The 23,913-nt window shown below is 57.5% G+C and overlaps 1 protein-coding gene across 1 annotated transcript; it reads left to right on the top strand.

Annotated features, from left to right (window-relative positions):
* Positions 1–225: 225 nt before the first annotated feature.
* Positions 226–23,913, top strand: ONECUT3 (one cut homeobox 3). Its single transcript, XM_040593454.1, has 2 exons — positions 226–1,296; positions 21,888–23,913. Exons 1-2 carry the CDS (start codon positions 267–269, stop codon positions 22,178–22,180), a joined length of 1,323 nt encoding a protein of 440 aa, XP_040449388.1. The 5' UTR covers positions 226–266; the 3' UTR covers positions 22,181–23,913.

Genomic DNA, 23,913 nt, shown 5'->3' with positions numbered 1-23,913 from the left:
GCCCGGCCGCGGCCCCGCGCCGCAGCGCATCCAGGCGGGCTGGAGCGGGCGGGCGCGGCGCATCATGCTGGCCTGACCGCGGGGCGCGGGAGATCGATCCCCGAGCGCGGAGTCTGAATTAATCCGGGCAGCCGGCGCGGGGAGGGGGGGGGCGGCGGTGGAGGAGGAGGAGGAGGAGGAGGAGGAGGAGGCGGCGGCGGCGGGGGGGGTGGGGGAGGAAGGCAGCGAGCGAGCGGGCGAGACAGCGGCAGAGCCCGGCGGCCACCATGGAGCTGGCGATGGAGAACCTGGGCAGCCTGCACGGCGTCCCGCACTCGCAGCCCGCCGAGCTGCTGAGCCCGGCGCACGGGCGGCAGGGCTCGCACCGCAACCTGGTGCCGCACGGCCGGCCCGCCATGGTCTCGGGCATGGCCTCCATCCTGGAGGGGGGCGACTACCGCGCCGAGCACAGCCTGGCCGCCCCGCTGCACCCCGCCATGAGCATGTCCTGCGAGTCACCCTCCGGCATGAGCCTGAGCAGCACCTACACCACGCTGACCCCCCTGCAGCACCTGCCGCCCATCTCCACCGTCTCGGAGAAGTTCCACCACCCGCACCACCACCACCACCACCACCACCCGCACCAGCGCCTGGCCGGCAACGTGAGCGGCAGCTTCACCCTCATGCGCGACGAACGGAGCCTGGCCTCCATGGGCAACCTCTACAGCCACTACCCCAAGGACATGCCGGCCATGGGGCAGCCCCTCTCGCCGCTGCCCAACGGGCTGGGCAGCCTGCACAACGCCCAGCAGCCGCTGGCCCCCTACGGCCCCGGCGGCCACTTGCCCAACGAGAAGATGCTCTCGCCCAACAGCTTCGACTCGCACGCCGCGATGCTGTCCCGGGGCGAGGAGCACCTGGCGCGGGGGCTGGCGGCCCCCAGCTCGGCCATGATGCCTCCGCTCAACGGGATGCACCCGCACGGCCACCCGCACGCCCAGCCCGGCGGGTCCCTCCTGGGCGAGCGGGAGCGCCAGGCCTCGGCCACCGGCTCCCAGCCCGGCGGCTCCGGGCAGGTGGAGGAGATCAACACCAAGGAGGTGGCCCAGCGGATCACAGCCGAGCTGAAGCGCTACAGCATCCCGCAGGCGATCTTCGCGCAGAGGATCTTGTGCCGCTCCCAGGGGACCCTCTCGGACCTGCTGCGGAACCCCAAGCCCTGGAGTAAGCTCAAGTCGGGCCGGGAGACTTTCCGGAGGATGTGGAAATGGTTGCAGGAGCCGGAGTTCCAGAGGATGTCGGCGCTCAGGCTGGCAGGTAGGGCACGGCACGGCACGGTCTGCGACCACGGCCGTCCGCTCCGCACCTCCGGGCGGGGGGCTGAGGGGTGCTGCGGACACGCGTGGGGACCCCTGGCTCTCGGGGTGCCACCGCGAGTGAGGGCTGGGGCTGGGCCGGGGGGGACCGAGCCAACGCGAAGCCTGCGGAAGAAGGGAAGGAGCTGATACCGGAGGCGAATCGTACCGCAGGGCCCCCCCCGCCCCGGGCCTGCTCCCGCCGGAGGGAGGGGAGGGAGCCCCGCCGCCCCGGCCGCCCGCCGAGCTCCTGCGCCGTCGGTTTGGCACCGCTGCTCGGGACCGCGGGCAAGCCGCTGGGAAGCTCCGCTGCGTCCCCTCGCTGCCCCACCGCCCCCTGCGGGGCCGTGGGCTGGGCGGGGGGAGGCCGGCGGCGCCGGGGCTGCGCTCCGCTTCCTCCGGGGCACCGGCTGCGCCCCCCTCCCGGTGCCTCCGGGCCTCGCGGGGCCGGCTCGGCTCAGGCCGGCGCTGGGCCGAGGGTTTGCCGGGGAAACGCGGCTGCTCGGCGCGGCCGCGCTGTGACTGCGGGGGGCGGGCGGGGGTCGCGGCTCCGCGCTCCTCCGCTCTGCGCGGAGCCGCTGCGGGAGAAAGGGCCGAGGGCCGGCGGAGCGTCCCCGTCCCCGCTCCGGCCTTTCTTTGCCTCGGCTCCGCCGCGCCGTGCCCGGCGGCTCCGCGGGAACACGCGGTGGTGGCCGTGTGGTAAAAACCACGCGTGTATGATTTTTTTTTTAAATAAATTATTTTTATTAAATCCGAGCTCCCCGTGGAGCCGGGCAGAGTCCGGCCCACCGGGCGCTCGGCACGGCGAGGAGCCCGCCGTTATTTATGGAGGAGAGCAGCGTTCATATGTATTTAGTGTAATTCAGTTGCTCTTTAATTAGGGCAGGGTAGTGGCATCTTTTAGTTCCAGTCGATGCCCTATTGAAAAGCAGTTAATAGAATGCAAATTGTTCCTGGCTTTACAAGGTTCTGGTAAATAAAGATTTAAACACTGCCGCGATCGGCCGTTTAATGCCCGCGTTGTTCGGGCCAATTGAGCAGCGGGGTGGCTGGTTCCTCACTCGCCAAAAATTTGAAATACTAGCCACGATGTTGGTGATAAAAGCGTGGCCCCGGCTGGGGAGCCCCTGCCCGCCGGCCCGGCACCAGCCCCGGCCCCGCTGCTCCTCCCGCGGCGGCGGGGAAGGGGTTTTCTCCCCAAAATGGTTTTTATTCCTCAGCGCCGAGTTCCTCTCGGCCCAGGGGCGCCTTGGAGGCATCGCTTAGGGATATTAAAGCCCCACATTTCCTGAGGACAGGGCTTAATTCTTTGCTTTCTACGAAGACAAGGAAAGAAAAAAAAAAAAACAAACCAACCCGCCCAGCCCCGCCGTGACTCCGGCCGCGCTCAGCCGGGCCGCGGCCGCCCCACGCCGCCCGTGGGAGGGCATCGGCCGGGCCCCGACGTGGGGGGGGGCGCCCCAACCTGCCTGCGGCCCCCCCCGGCCTGGCCGCTGTGTCTGCGGCCACGCTGTCCCTCCACCGGGCCCCGCTTTCGTTTCCCTCCTGACGTCCCCCCGTCCCGCCGCACCCGCGCGTGTGGCAGGGTCCAGCCCGGCTGCCCCCACAAGCTGGGCTCTGTGGGAGGGGGTCGCGCTGAGGGGGGCCGTGCCCGGGTCCCGTCCCCCCCCCAGCCCCAACACCCCGATCGATGCAGGCGAATCCCCCCCGACCCACCCCGGGGCCACCTGTCCAGCCTTTCAGTCCGCCCCGGGCTGGGTGGCTGGAGGGGCCCGGGGGGCTGCGATCCCCCTGGCAAGCAGGGAAGGGATCCCTTCCCCGCCTAGGCGGCGATCGGATTTTTTTCCTCCCAGGGCGAGCAAAACAACGGGTGTTAGACGCGGGGCACGGCCAGGGAGGAGGTTGGTCCTGGTCCTGGTCCTAGTCCTAGTTCTGGTCCTGGACCTGGTCCCAGTCCCGGTGCCGCCCGGCTGCGGAGCCCATCTGATGGGTCAGTCCGAGTCAGTAAATCGCGGATCAATAAACACGCCGGGCCCCTATAAATGGCAATTGCCTCTTTTCTCCTCTTTCCACCCCAGTTCCCCCTACCGCCGCCCCGTCCGCAGATGAACCATTAATTATTCAGCCGGGACCCGGGCAGTGCCGCAGCCGGGGGGGCTGCAGCGCCCACCCGCCCCGGGCCCCCTCCGGTCCCGCTTGTCCCGCGGGGCTCTGCAACACAGGAGGGTCCCACGGGAAAACATCTGGGCAGCAGCTGGCGGTGCCCGGCCCGGCCCCTCGGGCCATCCATCTTTGCGACCCGCTGTCACGGCTCCAGATGCAGCTCTACAAACTTCGTGACGCTCCCCCCACCCCCCCTCCCCGCCCCCCCGAGGCCTGCGAGGGCCCGTGGGTGGCGGGGAGCTTCCAACGTGGCACCTTTGGGGGTCCCTGCACGGCAGAGTGGGGCTTCGACTCCCCCAACCCGTGACACCCCCGCTCCCCAACCCCGTCCCTCGGTGTCCTGGGGGAGAAAAAGGCACCGGCTTCGTTCTCGTGGGGTCCTGTGGGGAGAGCGTGGCTCCCCGTGCGCCCGCGCCTGCGTGCCCATGGAGAGCAGTGGGTGCCTTCCAACCACGCGTGTCCCTGGGTGCGCTCCCATCCTGTCCCCGCCAGTGGAAACCCCCTCCCCGTCAGGGATCTATTCCGACACTCAGGATTCGCTAGTTCACTCGTGATTATTTCTCAGGAGGGCGACGACACCGTTGTTGTCCCCTTCGCGACACTGCAGCTCCGCTTTCGTTCCCCCTTGACTGGAAGGAGCTCTCGGCTCATCCATCCTCCCGGGTTTTTCCCCGACACGCGTGGCCGTGGCCGGAATTCACCGGCGGGACCGGCAGCTCCTGCCCCAACGTGTTCCCCGTGGCGCGGAGCCGGGGGACGCGGCCGCGCTGCCCGTGGGAGCCGACGGCTAGGAGGGACCCGCCAGCCGCCTGTTCGTTTCCTTCTTTCACATTTTCTTTTCCCTCTTCCATTTTTATTTTGCTTTTCCTTTAGCTCCCCACCTTCGTTTTCCCTTTTTGTTTTATTTTCTTTTTCTTTTTCTTTTTCTTTTCGCCTTTTCCTTTCCTTTCCTTTCCTTTCCTTTCCTTTCCTTTCCTTTCCTTTCCTTTCCTTTCCTTTCCTTTCCTTTCCTTTCCTTTCCTTTCCTTTCCTTTCCTTTCCTTTCCTTTCCTTTCCTTTCCTTTCCTTTCCTTTCCTTTCCTTTCCTTTCCTTTCCTTTCCTTTCCTTTCCTTTCCTTTCCTTTCCTTTCCTTTCCTTTCCTTTCGTCTTCTCTCTCTCTTTTTCTTTTTCTTTTCCTTTCTTTTCCTTTCTTTTCTTTTCTTTTCTTTTCTTTTCTTTTCTTTTCTTTTCTTTTCTTTTCTTTTCTTTTCTTTTCTTTTCTTTTCTTTTCTTTTCTTTTCTTTTCTTTTCTTTTCTTTTCTTTTCTTTTCTTTTCTTTTCTTTTCTTTTCTTTTCTTTTCTTTTCTTTTCTTTTCTTTTCTTTTCTTTTTTCTTTTCTTTTTTTCCTTTCTTCCTGTACTCCCAGAGCTTTCTTCCCTGAGCAAACTGCCGCTGCAGCACAAATAGTCGTTATTCAAAAAAAACCCACCCCAATCCACCCCGAAACTGCGAGCACGATCGCGGAGCTGCGCCAAGGCAAATGCCCGAGAGCTTTGGCAACGCCAATAATTCACGCTGCTAATTAATACTGCGAACTAATACACAGAAGTGCTAGGACCAGGGACAGGATTCCGCTGTGTAAAAAACTCGGGAAATATGTTTTAATTTTTATTTATTTTTTTTCCACGAGTTCTGTTTGAATTTCAGCCTCTTTCAAACGACTTTGGCCCAACGACGGCTCCTCCCCGCCGAGCACCGGGACGGCTCTGGCCTGGGAGAGCGGCGGAAAAAGCGCGGACGCTTGCGCTGCTTTCGATCCGCGCGTGTCCGCGGGGCGACGGGGAAAACGGGCGGGGCTGTGGCGTTGGGAGCGAATTATTCGCCGCTGGAAAATCGAGGAAAACCGGAATTTGGGGCTCCAGGCGCCCAGCACCCCCCCAGCACGAGGGGGTACGAGGCAAGGAGGCGGGAGAAGAGACAAACCCGTTTTCCGCGTCGGAAAAAAAAATAATCCTTCAATTTCTTCATTTATTTCTTCGTTCTTTTTTTCATTTCTTCATTAATTTCTTAAATTATTATTATGATTTTGAATTTTTTTTTTTTTTTTGGCACGTTAATAACAGGCAACTTGCTCCGCCGGCGCGGAGCCGCCAGGCTGGAGCAGCCCCCGCTCCGTGCCCCCAGCTCCGCACCGCACCGCTCCCCCCCGCACCGCACCGCGCCGCTGCCCTTATCAGCGCGGCGGGGCCGCCTCGCTCCGCCCGCGGCTGTTTTTCTGTTTGCTCCTAATCTGCGCGTCAGAAGGGGCCAATAAACCTCCCGTCGGTTAAACATTAATTCGGTTTCCTCCCCCCCCGCCCCCCAACAGGAGGAAACAACCTCCCGCTCTGCGGGGCGGCAGCTCCGGTACAACCCACCCGTGTCCGTGGGGGGAGCCGCCTTGTTCCCTGCCCGGCCGGGACCCCACAGTCCCCCAGTGGTGCTGGCGCCGGGGAGGTGGGGGGCTAACCCAGGGCCGTTTTGCCACCCCCGCATTTTGGGGTGCAGACTTTGGGTGTCTTCTTTAAAATTATTTTTTATTTTTCTGGGCGTACAGCGTGGGGGTGATATATTTTTTTTTCCCTCCGTCCTGTCAATCGCCACTGAAACCATAAGGGAGAGATAACAGAGAAGAGAAAACTCTCAGAGTGACCTTTGAATCAATTTGAAAAACCTCATTTAACTGATAAGTCTTGAAAGGCCCAGAACTAATTTGAAAATACATCTATTAAAATCTCATTGCCGCTGCCTGGGAGCTGCTGGGAAGGGTGTGCGAAGCGACTTCCCGGGGTCGGGGAAGCTGGGAGAGCAGGTTTAAGTCCTGGTCAACAAAGAGATTGCAGAGCCACCTGCAAAATGCCGGGGCTTAAACCAGGAGAGAAAATAAGAATATGAAAAGAAAATCAGTCTTTCTTCTCCAGCTGGTGGGGAAAGGGGAGATTTACAGCATTTTCCTGCCATAACCAGGCGTGGAGTCTGGGATTGCAGACAGAATATTGGATTTTTTTTTTTTCCTTCTCTCCAGAAAACAAATCCAATATTTTCTCATTCTGCTCAGATGCGGTTGCAGGGCCAAGGAGCCTGTGCCTCTGGGAGGGGGCAGCTGTGCCCCCCAGGAGCTGCCACCGGGGAGGCTCTGCTGTGCCCACCATCGTGGGGTTTGCTGCCCAGCTTCCTTGGGGAATGCCAAATCCAGGGACAAACGCGGGGTCTGCCAAAGCGGAGGAAGGAGAGGGATGGTGAAGGCAGGAGAAGACCCAAGGCAGGAGAAGACCCAAGGCAGGGCCCAGGCACCTGCTGTCCTGCCCTGAGGACATCCCACCCTGCCCTGGGGACATCCCACCCTGCCCTGGGCACTGCATGTTGCCCCTACCAGCATCCCTGTGGCATCACCTGGGTGTAGAGGAACCAGAAATTCCCTATGGAAACCTCCTGAGCACGTGGGTCTCCTCCTGTGAAGCCTTCACAGGGTTCGTGGCAGGGTGATGATGGCCCACTTGCAACACCAACAAAAAAAAAAAAAAAAAGGAGGAAAAATGAAAATAAAACCAACCCACCAACCTGTCTTATAAGGGCTGGGGCTTCACAGCTCGGTGGGGATTTGGAGACCCCAGCTGTCCTGTCCAGCCTTGGGACAGGCTGTGTTTCCCATGGGAATTGCTGCCTCCCTGGCCACAGCAGAAGCTGAACCTATCACCTCCCAGCCCCAGCAGCGTGTTGGCTGCGGGGGAAGAGCTTTCCCCATTGTGCCTGATGCCCTGAGGTTTCTTGGAAAGGCTTGGGCAGAGGGAGAGGGGCACCCTGAGTACAGACGGAGGCGTTGGGCAGCTTTGATCTGCCCTCACCCCACATCCATGCACCCACGTGGCTCTGCCCCAGCTCCCTTTTGGAGCTAAGCTGCACAAATCCTGTGGCTCAGCATCAAGCTGAGGCTTCAGTCACCCTGGGATGTGTTCCATCATCCTGGGATGCGCTCTTAGTCATTGCCCTTCTCCTGCCCAGCTCTAACAGCAGCGCAGAGGCGCTGGGGTCAGCACCCTGGCTTTGAAAACCAGCCAAAGTGGGAAGTTGGAGCCAAAAATGTTCTCCATCCCACCCATCCTCAGCCAAGTGCGGTGCCGTGTGGGTGCAGTGGGAGCGATGCAGGTCTGCGCCGGGGCGGCGAGGGGCTGCCGAGCAGCTGGCAGCAGGTTTTGGCAGCCGCGTGCATTTATGACTGGCTCCGTGCAGGACCGTGGCCATCGAGTGGCAAGGTTTTGCTGATTAAATGGAAATCCAAAAATCTTGTTAATACCTGGAATGGTATAAAGCATCTTCACCAAGATTTAAACCAAGGCAGGGAAGGACAGGCAAAATAGATGATGGATTTTTAAAACATTTGGGTTGTTAAAAAAATAGTGAATCATAGAGGCAACCTGGATTCTCTGGTCCTGGAAGGAGGAGCCAGAACATCTGAAAAATAAAGACCCAATATTACAATTGAGACACATTTGCATGGACATGGGTAGGATTTCAAGGATTACCTTAATAACTGTATCCTAACATATAGATATTCCGTAAGGGATATGCACTGTTGCTCTAAGTACTGGTGGTTTCTGCAGCGTGAGGTGAGGAGGTCCAGAAATTATTTGCAAGGGATTCAGAGGGGTTCAGGGTGTTTCACGGGTGGTGACGTTAAGGCACGGAGAGGGCAATGCGTTGCCAGAGTGAAAGCGGGTCTGGAGATGCCGCATGGTGAGAGGAGGTGCATGCATATACACCCACAGCGGGTGGGATATGGACAGGGGTGGTGGGCTGCACTGGGCAGGGCTGCAGCAAGGATGCTCGTATTCCCCATCCCCATCCCGCTGTGGATACCCACTCCTTTGGGATCAGTGATGTCCTTTCCTTTGCCTTCTCATCCCCGGGGTTTTGCCACCACCGCTGCCCTGCGTCGGACAATGTCGCTGTCGGGAGACCTGGACTTGCCGTCCTGCCTCGGTTCTGTATCCCTGTGATTGTCCTTTTTCTGTTCCCAAACCAAGGGTAGAGACATCACCCAACAGGAGTCACCCCTTTGGGGTCCAGGAAACCTGGTCACACCTAGCAGGCTAGGGGTGGCTCGGCCCTGCCCAGCTTGGCAGAAGGAGCCGTAAAATCCCCATGCGGGAGCCTGCCAAGGGGAAAGCAGGGACCAGCTGTGGGAAGGCACTTGCTGGGACTGGCCACCATCTCCTTGCTTGCAGAGCAGCAGGAAAACCCCTGATATCTTGACCAAAAAGAAAAAAAAATAAAAAAAAGAAGGAAAAGCAAGTTGCGGCTTTTTCTGCTGCTGTCTGACGGCACAGACAGCGATAACCGCTGCAGCTCTGCTGAGCCCAGATCTCAGCAGGAGGAGGCAGCAAGGGGAGCAGGGGGCTGCTGGTCGCCCACCCAGATTGGAGGAGAACCGAGGTCTCCTGCTGTTGGCATGAATCCAGGGAGCCCTAAATACTGGGGGCTGGTGGGCTTGCGGTGTGCCGGGAGGGCTCAGTGTGTGGCATGGCTCCGCAGGGCGCAGCTGGGAACCCCGATGCATCAGGTTTAGCTGTCAGGGACCTTATAAAAAACCAAAATGGACCAAAATCAGGGGAAATATCTCATATCAAAGTGGTCTTTAAAGGGCTGCAAAGGTGATGGTCTCCTCAAGGAGCCCCCGCAGTGGTGCCCGGCACGAGGAGGACACAGCCTGGGGAAGCTGAAAGCTGCGGCAAGGTTGGCTCTGGCCGCTGGGAAATGTCCCAAAGCCTCATCTCCCCTCCCCATGCCAAGTGCCACCATGCAGCTGAAGGGACACAAGCTGTGACTTGGCAGTGGGTTGACAGGTTGAGCATCTGCAAATCCCTCTGTGCCTCAGTTTCCCTGCACATAAGAGTGGGGATGACAGTGCTTTTACAGTGCATGAAGGCACCAGTGGCAGGTTATTAAAGCCGAGGAATTCAGTGATGCCACGTAAAGGGCCAAACCTTTAAACTGGAAGATGGTCCAGAGAGCAATGCCCCTTGGTGGGAGTTACACTACCCTCAGCCCATAAAGAGCAGGTAATGAGCAAACTCTCTCCATTAGGGATAAAATTGCAAATGTATTGGGAGCTGCTGACGGGTGATAGTATCAGGGGCTGACAGAGACATCAACAGCTTTGCTTTGCTGCCGGCGATGGCTGCTCCCACTACAGAGCATTGGGGACCCCGGCGCTCAGTGCCTGTCACAGAGCTGGGGAGCGCAGCAGCACGTGGCAATGCCACCAGTGCCTGCAAGCAGCGTCCCATCCCTTGCGATTTCTCTGGAGCTCTGGCCCTACTTTCTAAATTTTCCCTATCTTCCAAGGGTCCCTTGTTTGCCCTGGGCCTGGCAGCCCCCCCACCAGGTAAATACCAGCCTGGGATGGAGAATGGATCCCTGTTGCGTTTTGCTCAGTGGATGCTCGGGAGATGGACCAGCATCTGGCCCAGTTTGGCTCCAATGTGGTGTTTGAAAAAATGATGGGGTCGATGCTGTGGTGGTTTGTGCTTCCAAAGCTCCTCCGGGGTGGAGAGGGATCCCTTCCCCATGTGCCTCCCAACTTGCAGGGGGTGAGGAGGAGGAGGGAGGGTGTAACGGTGGCACTGCGCTGCCGGGCTTTGGAGTCATCCAGAGGGACCCAAGGCTTCAACAAGAGGCTTCTGGAAATGGATCCGAGCATCAATGTCCACCTTGAGTTCTCTTTTGGGGGCCAACTTCAGGATTTTTATGACATTTCTCATGTGGAAGGCAGCAAACCCCTCCCTACCCGGGTATTCCCAGGGGAGCTGCTGTACAGGGGGCTCCTGCTGGATCCCCCCCAAAGCCACTGTCCCACCTGCCCGCACGCGCAGGCAGGCAGGAGTGGGACCACGCTTGATGTCGGGCATTGAATTTGCGTTCTCAAAACAAAATTTGAATTGTCGTGTGTTTGTCATCTGCGTTGCAGCTGTGGGTCAGAAATGGGGCGAGAGGTGGCGAGTCAAGGATGTGGCAAAGGGTGCGGGTACCGTTGGGTGGTTTGCACACTAAGAGAAAAAAAGAAATTGAAAACTAAGTCACGCAAATCAGGGCATTTATTCAAAATAATGGTGATTTCAAAGCAGCTTGCTTCTCCTAGAAAAAAATTCGGAAGCATCTCCCCAAAACTTAACAGTCTTTTCTGCCCCAAATGGATGATTCCCAGCCATTCCTCATCTTTCAACGCCTCCAAGTAAAAAACAAATTATTGCTTTGATTTTTGGCACCGTTGCCAGGTGGTTGCTGGGACCTTTAGCCCCGGGGGTGCCATTACACCATCGCCCCCCCTGGAAAAGGGACCTCGGGGGGACATTTGGTGAATCGAGGGACTCAGGTGTCTCTCTCTGCCTCCAGCCTGGGAGATGTCCTAGTGGGGTTCCTGGCGGGTTTGTACTTTCCCTGGATGATGTTTTCACTCCAGCCAGCCCCTCTGATGCTCCTGAGGGTGCTGAAGCCCAGCCCGGGTACCCGGGGTGCTGGGGTGGGAGGGGGCGGCCCCCCAGGCGCGACCGTCACCTGGCAGAGACTGTCCCTTGGTTGTCCCCTGGTCCCTTGGCTGTCCCCTGGTCAGCAGGAATGGGAGGAAGCAGCCAGGAAGGGGAAGGGGGACGGGATGTGGGGAAAACAAAGGGGCTGCTGGGCGTAGGGCTTGGATGGAGCTGCAGCACCCGGCTGGGATGCCCGCTCCTCTCCTTTCCACCCTTTTCTCTTTCTTCTCCTTGTTTTCTTTTTCTGTTTTTCTATTTGTCTTTTTTTTCTTTTCTTCTCCTTTTCTTTTTTCTTTTCCGTCTTCTCTTTTTCTTTTTCTTTCTTATTTTTTTCTTTTCTCTCCTCTCTTTTGCTTTTTTCTCTTCTCCTTTTTTATTTCCTTTTTTCTTTCTTTTTCTTTTTTTCTTTTTCTTTTTCTTTTTCTTTTTCTTTTTCTTTTTCTTTTTCTTTTTCTTTTTCTTTTTCTTTTTCTTTTTCTTTTTCTTTTTCTTTTTCTTTTTCTTTTTCTTTTTCTTTTTCTTTTTCTTTTTCTTTTTTCTTTTTCTTTTCTTCCTTCTCCTTCTTCCGTTTCTTTATATTTTTCCTTTTCTCTCCCCTCATCCCCTTTCTTTCCTATTTTCCTTCTCAGCCCATTTTGCTCCCCCCCCCCCCCAGCCCCTTTCCCAGCCACCGATGAAACGTGGCAGACAGAAACCATTCCCCTTAACCAAGCTCCCACCTTTGTGGAGATGCCCAGGTCTCACCCAGGGAATAACCCAGGGGATAACCCCACTCCATCGAGATGAATCCCCCCCCCCTCCTGCAGCCCCTTTCCCTTCCCCTCCCTCCCTGCAAACCTGCCAGCGAGCTCCCCGCCGGTCACGTAGCCATCAAACTGATGTGCCAGCAATATCCAACACGCAGTTAAAGCCACTCGTGGGAGTTTCAATAAAATCGACCAGGCAGGATCAATGGGCTGCGCTGGCCCCATCCCCACACACACACATGGCGGGGGGGGGGGGGGGGCAGGCAAAATACCCAGGGCTGTGAATGGGGGTGGTAGAAGGGGGGAGCTGATTACAAATCCATCCCATACTTGCCATGATTAATTGCTGCTTTACCAGAAGGAACAGCTCTGCGTGGGGGTCATTTTTAAAGGTAACGTGGAAGTGTGTGTGTGGGGAGTTTCTTTGCTGTATTCAGCTGGGAGGAAGGAAAAGCCATTTTCCCATGGGAGTTTTCCTCTGGGCAGGATGGGGTTGGCGAGGGGCAGGGAGCAGGACCTGGGGGGCAGCAACAGCAGGCACAGCCCAGGCTGCCTGTACGTCCCCCAGCAGTGATTTGGGAGTTGGGAAGGGCCCTCCCCAGCCGCTCAGGAGCATCCCCACCTGCTCTGCAGCCATGGGGGGATGCTGAACCCCAGCCAGCTGGGATCACTGGTGTCCCAATGCTAGAACCCTGCCGTGGGGCTGGCCGAGCTCCCATCCAGGGAATTGTTTGACACTTGGTCGCCCAGTGGGGTTCAGGTTTCTGGCTGCTCCTCACCCTAAACCCCCTCCCAGGCAACTGGGCAGCCCCTCCATCCCATGCTAGCGGCACGGTCATCCAGCCAGACTCGAGCATCCTTGCCTGGTGCTCAGGGGTCTCGGTCACTGCATTGCCCTCCCTGCAGGTGCCTGGCTCGAATTAAAACATCATCCATCGTTAGAGCGGCAGCGCGTAATCCCTGGCAGATCAGTGCAATTACTGCGGGAAATACCTTGGGAGCTGAACTAATAACGCCAGAGCGGTGTATTAAGAGTCACTGGCTTAGTGCTGGCCACAGCCGTGCCAGCCCCACACGTGTGGGGGGACAGGCTCAGCACCCCGGGGGCAGGGAGTCCTGGGGGGTAGGGGGATTGTGTGGCCGTGATGGAGGTGGTGGGGTGATGGCCTGGGGGGCAGCAACTGGGCAGCATGGGGCAGCAATGGGGCAGTGATGGGGCTGTGATGGGCAGTGCTGGGCCAGCCACGGGGCAGCTGTGGGGCAGTGATGGGGCAGCTGTGGAGCAGTGATGTGGCAGCCATGGGAGAGAGATGGGACAGTGATGGGGCAGCCACGGGGCAGTGATACAGCAGCCATGGGGCAGTGATGGGACAGTGATGGGGCAGCCATGGGGCAGCGATGGAACAGTGATGGGACTGTGATACACCAGCCGTGGGGCAGCCAGAGGTTCCCCGCCCCGCAGCTGGGCCGAGCGGTGCCACTCCCGCCGCTCCGGGGCTGCTTGGCACCGTCACTATCCCCCCCGGAGACGAGGGTGGACCGCTCCATCCCGGCACGCCCCATGTGTGCGGGGCGGCTGGAACGGCCCATCGCGCTGAGTGGCAGGGGTGCGTGTGTGCGGGGGGAACGGCCCATCTGCGTCGTGGCGGGGGGCGGCCGCCACGCGCCATTGGCTAGCGGCGGGGTGGGCGGGGCGAGCTGTACCACTGCCACCGCCCCCCGGGGGGGGAATGCGCCCGTCCGTCCGCACGGGGGCGCCAGCGCGGCGGGGACGGCCCATTGGCTCGGGGGGGGGGGGGGGGGGGGGGCCGGGATAAACCATTCCCCGCCGCGCGGGGGCAGTGGGCAGGAGCAGCGCTCCGAAATGGCGGCGGGGCCATGGGGCCGGCGGGGCCCTCTTCTGCCCGCCGCCCCCACCGCCCGCACGGAGGCCGGGGCGGCCGAGAGCCCTTTGCCCACCCCCGGGGTGAGAGGAGCCCGGTGTTACCCGGGGCCGGCCTGCGGGGGGGACGACGCGCCCTGAGGGAGCAGGGGCCGGAGCGGCTGCCCTGTGCCCCCTAGGCCCCAGCAGCCCCCGACTCCCTCAGAGCGGCAGAGCGGGGCGGTGGGCCCCACCGTTGTCCCCAGTCCCCTCCCCAATGGAGGTGACTGTCCTCGTGCCATGAGTGGCTTCGTGCTGGGTGTGGGGAACCAGTTTACACTTGAGGTTGGGCTGGCAACTGAGAGCGCCACGGCCTCCAGAACAGGGCCTGGTGGCAGTGAAGGGCTTGATTCTGGAAGCTTCCCTCCTGTGACACACGGCTGGAGCTGAGGGACTGCTGAGAGCAACCGGTGTCCCCGCTGGGGCTATGCCACCTGCCTTCAGAGCATCCTAAACCTGGCGAAGCACACCTCCAACGCCCCAGCCCAGAGGATTACAGATCTTCCTGTTTATCACAGCACTGTAGAGCAAGAAAGCCAGCAGCCGTCTGAGAATTGCCTCCATCAAACTGTAAGGGAGGTTCCCACCTCACACCCAATAAATCCACCTGAGACCAGACTGAATCAGGAAATGCAGAAAACTTGTCCCACCCCCCACACTGTTTTTCCTGGCTGTCCAGCAAATGTTCCTCGGCTGGTAACTGCTCTGGGCCCTCTCTGGACACCATCTCTCCACCAAGAGCAGCTCAGGAGCAACATGCACTTTGAGGAAATATGCTTCATTGATTGCTGAATTTGTTTATCATTCCTGCTCAGAGACCCAGATCTGGGAGCTGCAGAAGGCATCTGGAGTTTGGCAGGAGGAGCCGTGCAGGAACAGGCTGATGAGAGTCACTTGGCAGCAGTCTGTGCTGATGCCAAAGGGAGATCCTTGCTGCTCCTTTCCTGTGCAAAGGAGCAAGGACAAAGGTGGGCTGCACAGGACCCACAGCCACATGGGTCACAGGGGTGTCACTTGCCCCGTATTCCTGTGGTGAGCTCCTTGTCCGGTGTTAGTCAGTTTTCCTTATTGTGGCATGAATTGAACCCCAGACTCCCTTTTTCTCTCCAGATTCTGCAGCTGGGGCTCTCACACCAAAGCTGAGCGCAAGTGTCCCTGACTCCAAGGAAAACCTATTTCAGGGATTGGAGGGTTTCCAGCCATCCCCCCCGACCCATCCGTGCATCCTCCCTCTCTCCCAGAAGGCGACGACCTTCCCCTGCCACTGCCATCCCTTGCCTTGCGGCACTGCCGGCTTCTGCCTGCTGCGCTGCCTGACTCCAGCACTTCATTAGCACCAATTTGTTCTTGTCACACTAAGTGGCAATGACTCAGGAGAACAGTAAGGAGAACGGAGCAGCCAGGAGGACTCCCAGGGCACCTCTGCCTGGCCCTGCCTCACACCAGGCAGCTGGTCCCATCCTGGGCCATGCTGGCAGCATGAGCACTGAGCAGCTCGTGATGGCAGTGGTCTCCATTGCAACAATAAGAAGCAGCTGGTCCTGGGCCAAAAAAAGTCCTAGAAAGGGAGGAAATGGGACAAATGGGACAAAAGACTGCCAGCAGACGTAATGCCAGAACTGGGTTGAGCCCAGTTTTCCTGGGTGCCGAGAAAAGCAGAGTGGGGCACCAGGTCTCCCTTTATGAACGTCTCCAGAAAAGCAAGTGAAAAAAGGCTTTTAACAACAAACTCACATTTTTAAGTAATCTGAAACTGTTTCTGCGTCCGTGAGAGGGATCTGCTGCAGCTGGCTCAGCCCAGGGCTGGCTCTGGTGGAGCTGGTAGCAGCTTACCTGGAAAGGACAAGAATGAATACAGGGCAGACATGGAGGGACGGAGCCAAGCACACCTGCAGCTGCCACAGCTTCTTTGTGTCCCTTCACCTGCCCTGAGACCAGACAAACTCCTCTGCTTCAGCACTGGAAAAGCTGAAAATGCCATGCCAAGAAAAACCAGACAACACTTGAGAAGTGCAGGAGAAGCCAAGCGAGGCGTCCTGCGGGGCTGGTGTCGCTGCTCTGCTGCACGTTTGGGTGGCTCTGCTGGTCTCCTCCAGTCTCTGCGGGTCCCAGCTGAATCCCCCTGTCTCGAGTGGGACCTTTGTCTCCCAAGCAGAGGAGTGAGGACCTGTGCTTTCATTTTCAGTCTCTTCCCTCCGCCTGCCAACCTGTGCTGCTCTGAAAGCCCCTGGGCTGCTGGGGAATGGGCCGGGGAGGTTGGTGCGGGTGGCTGGTGATGCCTCACAGCCCCGTTTGGGTTGACTGGAGCTGCTTGCTAGAACGAGTTACCGAAACCCTTTGCGAGGGAAGGAAAATGCAGCCAGCGACGCAAAGGCGAACGCTTTGTCTCATCTCATCTCCTCATTTGCAGCATTCAGAGGAAGATTTAATTTGCTGGGCTCGGGGAAGCAGCTCGCCCTGCAGCGCGCTGGCTGCATACCAATGACCAGGGGCTCTCCCTGGGCCACAGGACTCATCCTCTGGCAGCTCCCGGGGACACCAGTGGGGAAGCCTGTCACCACTGAGGCAGGGCCACATGGCACAGGGATGGGAGCTCTGGCCAGACCATATCACTCCAACCCAGCAGGACCTTGAGGTTGCAGCTCTACAGACATGTCACAGCTCCTAACCGCATCTCTGATGCGCTGGGTGTCCTCTGACGCAGTTTTCTGAACCTGTGGGTTTCTAGAGCGGGGCAGTTTTTACTGCAGCGTGGTCCAAAGCTGTCAGATGCTGCAGGACCTCAGTCGTCAAAATCCTCCCAGGTCCTGGAGCCTGGAAAGGGTTTTTCTATCATGTGCTGCTGAAGTCTGGGGGATCACAGTGTTGCAGTGTTGCAGGGTGGTGTTTTCAGGTGTGGGCAGTGTGAAGCAGGCTCTGCGCTGGTGGTTGTGTGGCTGGCACTGCATCCCCTTTGCCTGTGTGTTTGTTAGCTTTTGGAATCAAATCAGGTTTCAGAAAAAAACCAAAACAAAACAAAAAGAAATTTGGGGTTTGGTTTCTGAGCACTCTTTCTTCCTGTGTTGTACGCTACTGACTCTCCCATCAGCATTGAGTCTGCCCAGCTAGAGAAGATATGAATTTCTACTGGAGAAACCTATTTGTGACAAACCTCTTTGGGCTCTTTTCCTACAATGTAAAGAAAAGTCAAACAAACCTCTCTGGCTGGCCCAGCTGTGGATCAAAGGGTTTCTGTTTTGCAGATGAAGCCCCCTGATCTTTGGTTCAGACTCTGCTCCATCTTTGGGGAAGCAGATGCCATGAGGTTAATTCAACTCGGGATCAGACACCGCTCTGCTGTGGGAGGCACTGGGCTCATCCCAGTTTGCTCAGAGCTGCAGTCCCCAAAACCTTCCAGAATAGCGGGGCAGGGTCTGAACCAGTAACACCCATTGTACAACCCTACACCCAGTTCCCCCCGTCCCTGTGAAGGAGGTTGAGATCCCTCTGCCCTTTAAAGGAGAGAGGGAAACTGAGGCAGCCCGGGGTCTAGACCCATCTTGAAGGCATGGAGAGAAGCCAGCTTTGCTCATGGCTATTTCCAGCCCGGTGCCCACCAGTGAAAAGAGCCCATCCTGCCCCTGCACCGAAGAAACCTGTCCTGACCTGTCCGACCACGTCCAGGTACCCCCTGTCCATCCCTTCCTCCACCTCCCTTTGAGCCCCCAGATGTTCCTCAGTCCCCTTGCACTGCTGTGAGCTGATTTGACAGGGAGAAAAAGAGAAAAGCTGGTGGGTTTTTTTCCCCCTAACCTTGCTTACAGCTAGCATGCTGGCTCTGAAAGCCCCTGGCTGTCTTTTGTGATTTCAACAAATCACCAGCACTTAAGCAAAGTGGGCAGAAAATTACAGGTTGTATTGCAAGTGAATGGAGAGGGAGAGCACGCTGGGGCTGAGAAAACAGAGGTTTGCGGGTATAATGGAGAAACCAGTGTCTGTCAGGCTGTGGAAGCCTGCAAAGCTATCAGGTATTAGTTAAATGCTTCGTGGAGTTCATGCTGCGAGGCATAATCGCAGTTCTGAACAGCAGCCATTTGATTGTCTCCATTATGTCCCTTTAGAAATGATTTGGGAGATATTTTGCTTTGAGCTGTCAAGGTTAAGTCAAGGAAAATGCGCTCTGTCTGACATAAGTCTCCAGGGAGGCAGAAACCCTCAGCAGAAATCCTCTGGGGAGAGCAGGTGGGATGCCTCTGCTTTCAGAGGTCTTTCCTCCTGCTTTCTCCCCCGCACGCCCCCCCCCCCAGGGTTTTCTCCTTGCCTTTGCTCCCAGTGGTTTTCCTGCAGCCAGGTCAGCTACCTTAGGGATGAAATACCGCTGGGATTGCTGGCGTGCCCGGTGTGTGGAAGGAAGGGGCTCTGTGCCTTCACCCCATCCCACTGCATCTTGTGTTCCCTCCTTGTCACTTCTGCACTTGTCGGCTGGTTTCAGCCAAGCCTGGTGGAGCTGTGGAGGTCTCAGAGGTGCAGGCGTTGTGAAATGAGCTGGGGAGAGGTGGCGAGAGGAGAGAAAGACCTCCATTGTGGGCGAGCTCAACCTTTACTGGCCAACAGAGCATCTCCCCTGGCCACGGGGGACCCCAATCCATCTCTCCCACTATGCTGCTGGTACTGCCAGGGTCTCCTGTGCCCCAGGAGGAGCAGGACAAGCCAGGGAATAAAGCCTGTGCTTAGGGCGTTTGCCGGGGAGGTAACACAGAGGCAGGGGTGAAAGCACCCTGAAGCGTGTCCCCGTCCCCATGGACTGTGGCCAGGCCCAGAGACCTGGGAAGGACAAGCAACAGCATTAAGCCAAGGATGAGTTGTTTGGATGTTGCGACTCGGAAAAAAAGAGGGTTTAAAGCACAAAGAAAACCCCTCACCCTCTGCTCGCCTGGGTGGGAGTCAGAGCCGTGCCCCTGGCTGCCCCCTGTCCCCAGCCCTTGCTGCCTGCGGGGACACGGGGATGGCCACCGCCAGCCTGCCTGGGAAAGCAGCGCCCGGGGGATGGGGAATAGGAAAAAGATCCTCCGTTGGGGGGTTGATGGCTGCCGTAAATAGATCTGACCAGCGTCACTATCGATTTTTGTTGTGTGGAGCTGTAATTAGATTGAACTGGGGAAGAGGGGTGTTGGGCTGCGTCAGCAGAAAAAGAAATTAATAAATAAACAAACGAGCACAGGAAATGTGGGATGCGGCTGCCGGTGGTGTTGCAGGCCAAAAATAATGGGGGGATCAAGGGGTGCAGAGCAGGGTGTCACCTCTGTCTAAGCAATACTCGGCACCAGCTTTAATGCTGGGTCACAGTTTTACCGGCAAGGCCCTGATGGTTAGTGTTTGCCTCGGAGCTTTGAGTTATTAATGGCAGACTGATTTGTAATAATTACTGCTAAAAATTGAATGGAGGGGTGTGTGTGTGGGAGGAACAGGAGGTTGAAAAGCTGAAATGCTGGGTCTCAGGCTGGCTGTCCAGCACCACTGGTGGGAGTGGGTGCCAACAGGCAGGGGGACAAGAGGACAACCTGGATCTGGGTGGCTTTGCGAGGGTTAGAGCTGGGTCAGCATGTCACATGGCAGGTCCCATGGGGGTATGGATGTATTTACACATACCTACGGACATTTGTAGGTACCTGGTGTATATATATATATGGTAGAGAGATGCAGTGTGTGCCACTCACGCAGAACAAAAGCCATGCTCACAGGGACTGGGTGAGGTGCCCGCCATCGACATGAGGTCCCACCCATGCCACCAGCAAGGGCTGGAGCCAAGCATGCTGGGGGGATGCTGGGAGGGCACGTGGTGGGTGGGTGAGGGGTCCAGCAGGGTGAAAACACGCTGCTCTGAATGTGCACGTACAGTGTGGGGGGGGGGCTTTTTCTGTTTGTGGTTTGGTTTGGGGGGAGTCTGGGGGTCTCTTTTTGTTTGTTTGTTTAATTCATGCCTGGGAAAAAGTCAAATTTTCTATAAAGACTTTTTTTGTTTGTTCTTTTTGCAAGCATCTGATGGTCATAGGGTAGGTTTCCACTAAACAATTCTCTGCTGGCTGTTTGAGTAAGGTACCCCTGGGACAGGGCCCCCCAGCACCACCAAGGCTCAGACTGTCCCTTGTCCCTAAGGATGGTGGTTTGCAGCCAAACCTGCCTGGGGGGGGGGGGGGGGGCGGGGAGAAGGGGAGGGGAAGGCTTTCCACTAACTGTCTTTAGCAGGGTCGGCTGATTTTGACTGAGTGTGGTTGGTTGTGCCGAGCTTGGTGCCTCCTGTCCCCTGCCCCAGTGGGAGCAGAACCGATGTCTCCCACCACCTGCATGGGGACGGGGCGAGGAACGAGCCCAGCAGCCAGGGAAAAAAGGCTCAATTGGTTGGTTAAATGATCTGCTTCACCGAGCTCTAGATTTCCCCAGCTTTGGGTGGAAGGGGTGGATACTAGCCTTTTCTGTTAGTTCAAGGTGATGTAAAGAGGACTTGTAGTGCAGGCCAGCTGAAGAAAAATCAGAGGAAGACCTTGCTTGTTCTCTAGTGAGGAAGAAATGACTTCAAACACCCTCCCATTACTCCTAGGTGACACAGCTGCCTACCCTTTTACTCAGCCCGGCCGTGGAGGTGTGTTTGTGTAGCAGGAAGGTAGTTAGCCCAAGGGGAATACCTGTCCCGTGCACCCAAGATGCTATCCCATCGCTGTGGCAGCGGCTTTCAGCCTTGGCCTCTGGTCCCTCCAAGGTCTGTGCACCAGGTCGAAGAGGCTCCTGGAAGTGCCTGAGAGAAGCAAATTGAAATCTGTCATCCAGCAACGTTCCAACAGCAAATGTCTCAAATGACCTGTGCCCTCCCTGCAAAATCCTCTGGAAGATCTGAACCAAGAAACCCCAAAGGCTGAAAACTGCTGGGGCAAGAGCAGGACTTCCCTTGGAAAGTCTTTAGCCCATGGTTTACTCAGTCTTTTCTGAGCTTTCCAGGAGGAAACGTGTCCCCAGCCTTGGAGGGCCAGACCCATACCCTGCTTTGCCCATGGGCATCTTGCGCTCCTGCAGTGCCCGCACATGTCTGGCCAAGTCCTGAGCCGCCAAGTCCCTGAGCATCCTGATCCAACCTCAACAGCTTCATGGTCGGCCCTGCTTTGAGTAGGGACTAGTCCAGCAACCTCCACCAACTTTGGTTATTCTATAATTTTCTAGAAAAACATCGTAGCAAAGGGCACCTTTTCTCATCACTTCCACCCAGTGTGCTTGATATTCCCACAATTAAAATGCATACATTTATCACAAGGTGCGTACTCACCTCCCTCCCACCCTTGCCTGCAGCAGGGGGGTGTCAGGGGGGTGTTCCTGGCTCTTGGAAGCCTGTCTCCATGTGACAGCACCTTTGGCCTGACCTTTGGCTCAAGCCAAACCTGTGGGGAAGGCTTTTAATTTGCTGCTGGCTCAACCTGACACACATGCCACAGGATCCAACAGTGAAGGCATGCAGGGACAATTGCATTTCCCGGAGCTTCGGGTGGCTCCAGCTGATCTCCAGCCTCCAGAGGCAGGAAAACCCCTTCCCAGAACAGGTGGAACCACAAACAGCCCTTCCAGGCTGTCTGCCATGGGATATGGGGACCGCAGACTGGCCTTTTCGTAATGTCCTGGTCCCTGGCTCTTCCCTGCATTTCAGAGCTGGCAGCTGGATGTGATGGCTGAGAGACACCAGTTCCCTAAGTCCTCCAGCGAGATCCACAGCGGGGATGAGGAGGCAATGGGAGACCATCCAGAGTGCAGCAAGGGAGGGAGGCTGATGGATGAACCCCAAAATACAGGGATGGAGCAGGTCCCAACAGCCAAGCTGCGGGAGCAGAGTCAGCCCGGGAGTTTCCTTGGTCTCTGGTCCTGGGGTTAGCTGGAGACGCCAAGACTTGGGCTTTTCCTGGGCATCTGAAAAGGTGATGAGCTTCACCCAGGCTTTTCCCGTACTGATGTCACCAGAGGCTGTTGTCCCATCCCAGCAGACGCTCAGGAGGCACAGGGAGGAAGATGAGGGAGGTAGCCTAGGGAGTGGTGGGCAACAAGCCAGCAGGTTTACTGGAGGAAGGGCCTGTTTTTTTTGGGAGGCAGCCAGACAACCTACAAGCGGGCCAGGTTGGTGAGCACCAATTAATGGCCCTGTTCTCTCTTTTGAACATCTAGCTTGCAAACGCAAAGAGCAAGAGCAGCAGAAAGACAGGAGCCTGCAGCCCAAGAAGCAGCGGCTGGTCTTCACGGACCTCCAGCGCCGCACCCTGATCGCCATCTTCAAGGAGAACAAGCGCCCATCCAAGGAGATGCAGATGACCATCTCACAGCAGCTGGGCTTAGAGCTCAACACCGTCAGCAACTTCTTCATGAATGCCCGCCGGCGATGTATGAACCGCTGGCAGGAGGAGCCAGGCACCAACCCCGGAGTCCCCTCTTCTTCTACAAGCACTTTCTCCAAAGCATGATGTCCCCCCAGCCCTCCCTGTCCCTTTCTGGACATCCTCCTCATGACAAAGCCAACCCCAGACTCACATGCATGTCCCGAGCCCAGCGGGGTGGGTGCTTTTGGATGCTGCCAGTCCATCAGCTTCCCAAACCCTCAGCTGGGCATCACCCCTGGACATGGGCCTCGTGCCACATCCCACTGTCATGTCCTCCCAGCTCGTGGAGCAGGGAAAGAGTTTGCAGCTGGGTCAGCTCCATCCCCCGGAGGGCTCGGAGGAAACCTGTGTGGAGTGAGGAATGACGTGGGATGGAGGGCGAGGTGCTGTTTGGAAGCGTCCCTGGCCTTGGGGACCACAGAACCTTGTCTTCACCTGCTCACCAGGGTCTTTGGGGAGAGGGACACACCCTGCGCCCCCCCCCCAACCTTGATCCCTGCCACAGCCACCCTTACGGCTCCTGCGGTGGAGGGGTAAAGGTCAGGGAGATACAAGAAGCGGAGTCATGGGGTTGGGCTCTGGCACAACCCCACCGAACCAGGGCCAAACCCCTCCTGTTCTGAAGGAGGATGAGCAGGGAAAATGTTCCCCGTGTTCCTGGAGGGTGACCGGGCTCCTGCCAGGTCTCCGGCTGCTGTCGCTTTTCCCCCCTGGAGGTGCAGCAGGGCTCCCCACGGCAGCCAGACCCTCTCCCATTGGCACATGGGGGTTTGAAAACCTGGTTGAGGGCATTTCTGTAGCCCCAGTCTCCTCCACGAGCGTCTTCCTCCGACCCCTCCCCGCTCCCCAGTCACCCCCAAGAGCACCCATCCCCTGCCCCCCATGCACACACACCCCCCAACCCACGAGAGCACCTGTCCCCGGATCCCTCCCAGAGAAACTCCATGGCAAAGGAGACACTTCGCCATGGCCGCCCGCCTCCATGCACCCGAGCATCCCCCAGCGCCACGGCCGGAAGGGGACCGCGGCTGCACCGCGTTGCCTGGCGCCCAAGCAGGTCAAAGAAGCACATTTTAGCTACAGAAATCGGGTATTTAAAAAAATAATTGTTTGAAAGGAGACGGGAGGAGAGACTTGGAGCGAAGGATCTGACCTTTCCTGGTGACTGGCTCGACCATTCACTGCTGGATTTCTGGTTCACTTTTCGGTTGAGGAATGGACAAAGACAAAGCAGATCTGTTGGCTTTTTGTCTTGCCCCATCTACCCCTCGACACACACTATTTCCCCCTTCCGTCCCCCCTCTTCATCTCTGTTACCAAAGAAATTACAAAACCAAAAACCCAACAACAAAAATTCCCTCCCGGGAACCAACGTCGGTGTACAGTGGGAAAAGAAAAATCCGAGGGATCTGGTGGTGAAATCCAGCCCTGGGTGTGAGAAGGGGGAAAACTCCCCGACAAAATTGAAAGGGAAAAAAAAACCAACCTAGAGAAAGGAATAATCACAGAAACCACAACCAAACAAGCTCAACGCAAAGACCGGCAACTTACCAAAAAGACGCCAGATGTTTTGGTTTGTTTTTTTTTTTGTGCCAATTAACAACCTGCCTTAAAACGCGAATTTCTGGAGCAATGGTACTAGCTTCAAAACGATCGTTTCCTCCGAGCTCTCGATGGTGACTTGTGCCATATAAAAAAGCAATCATGAGGCCAAACCCTTAGAATCAGCCCTCGTCCCAGCTGACCCGCGGGCTCCTCGCCAATCTGGGGTGTCCTCGGAGGAGCAGGAGGTGCTGCCGGGGACAGGGGAGGGCTGG

This window comes from Falco naumanni, chromosome 4, assembly GCF_017639655.2.
Source record: "Falco naumanni isolate bFalNau1 chromosome 4, bFalNau1.pat, whole genome shotgun sequence".
Classification (NCBI taxonomy): Eukaryota; Metazoa; Chordata; class Aves; order Falconiformes; family Falconidae; genus Falco; species Falco naumanni.
Note: the sequence above shows the minus strand (reverse complement) of the source record. Positions and strands in the feature narration are given on the sequence as shown.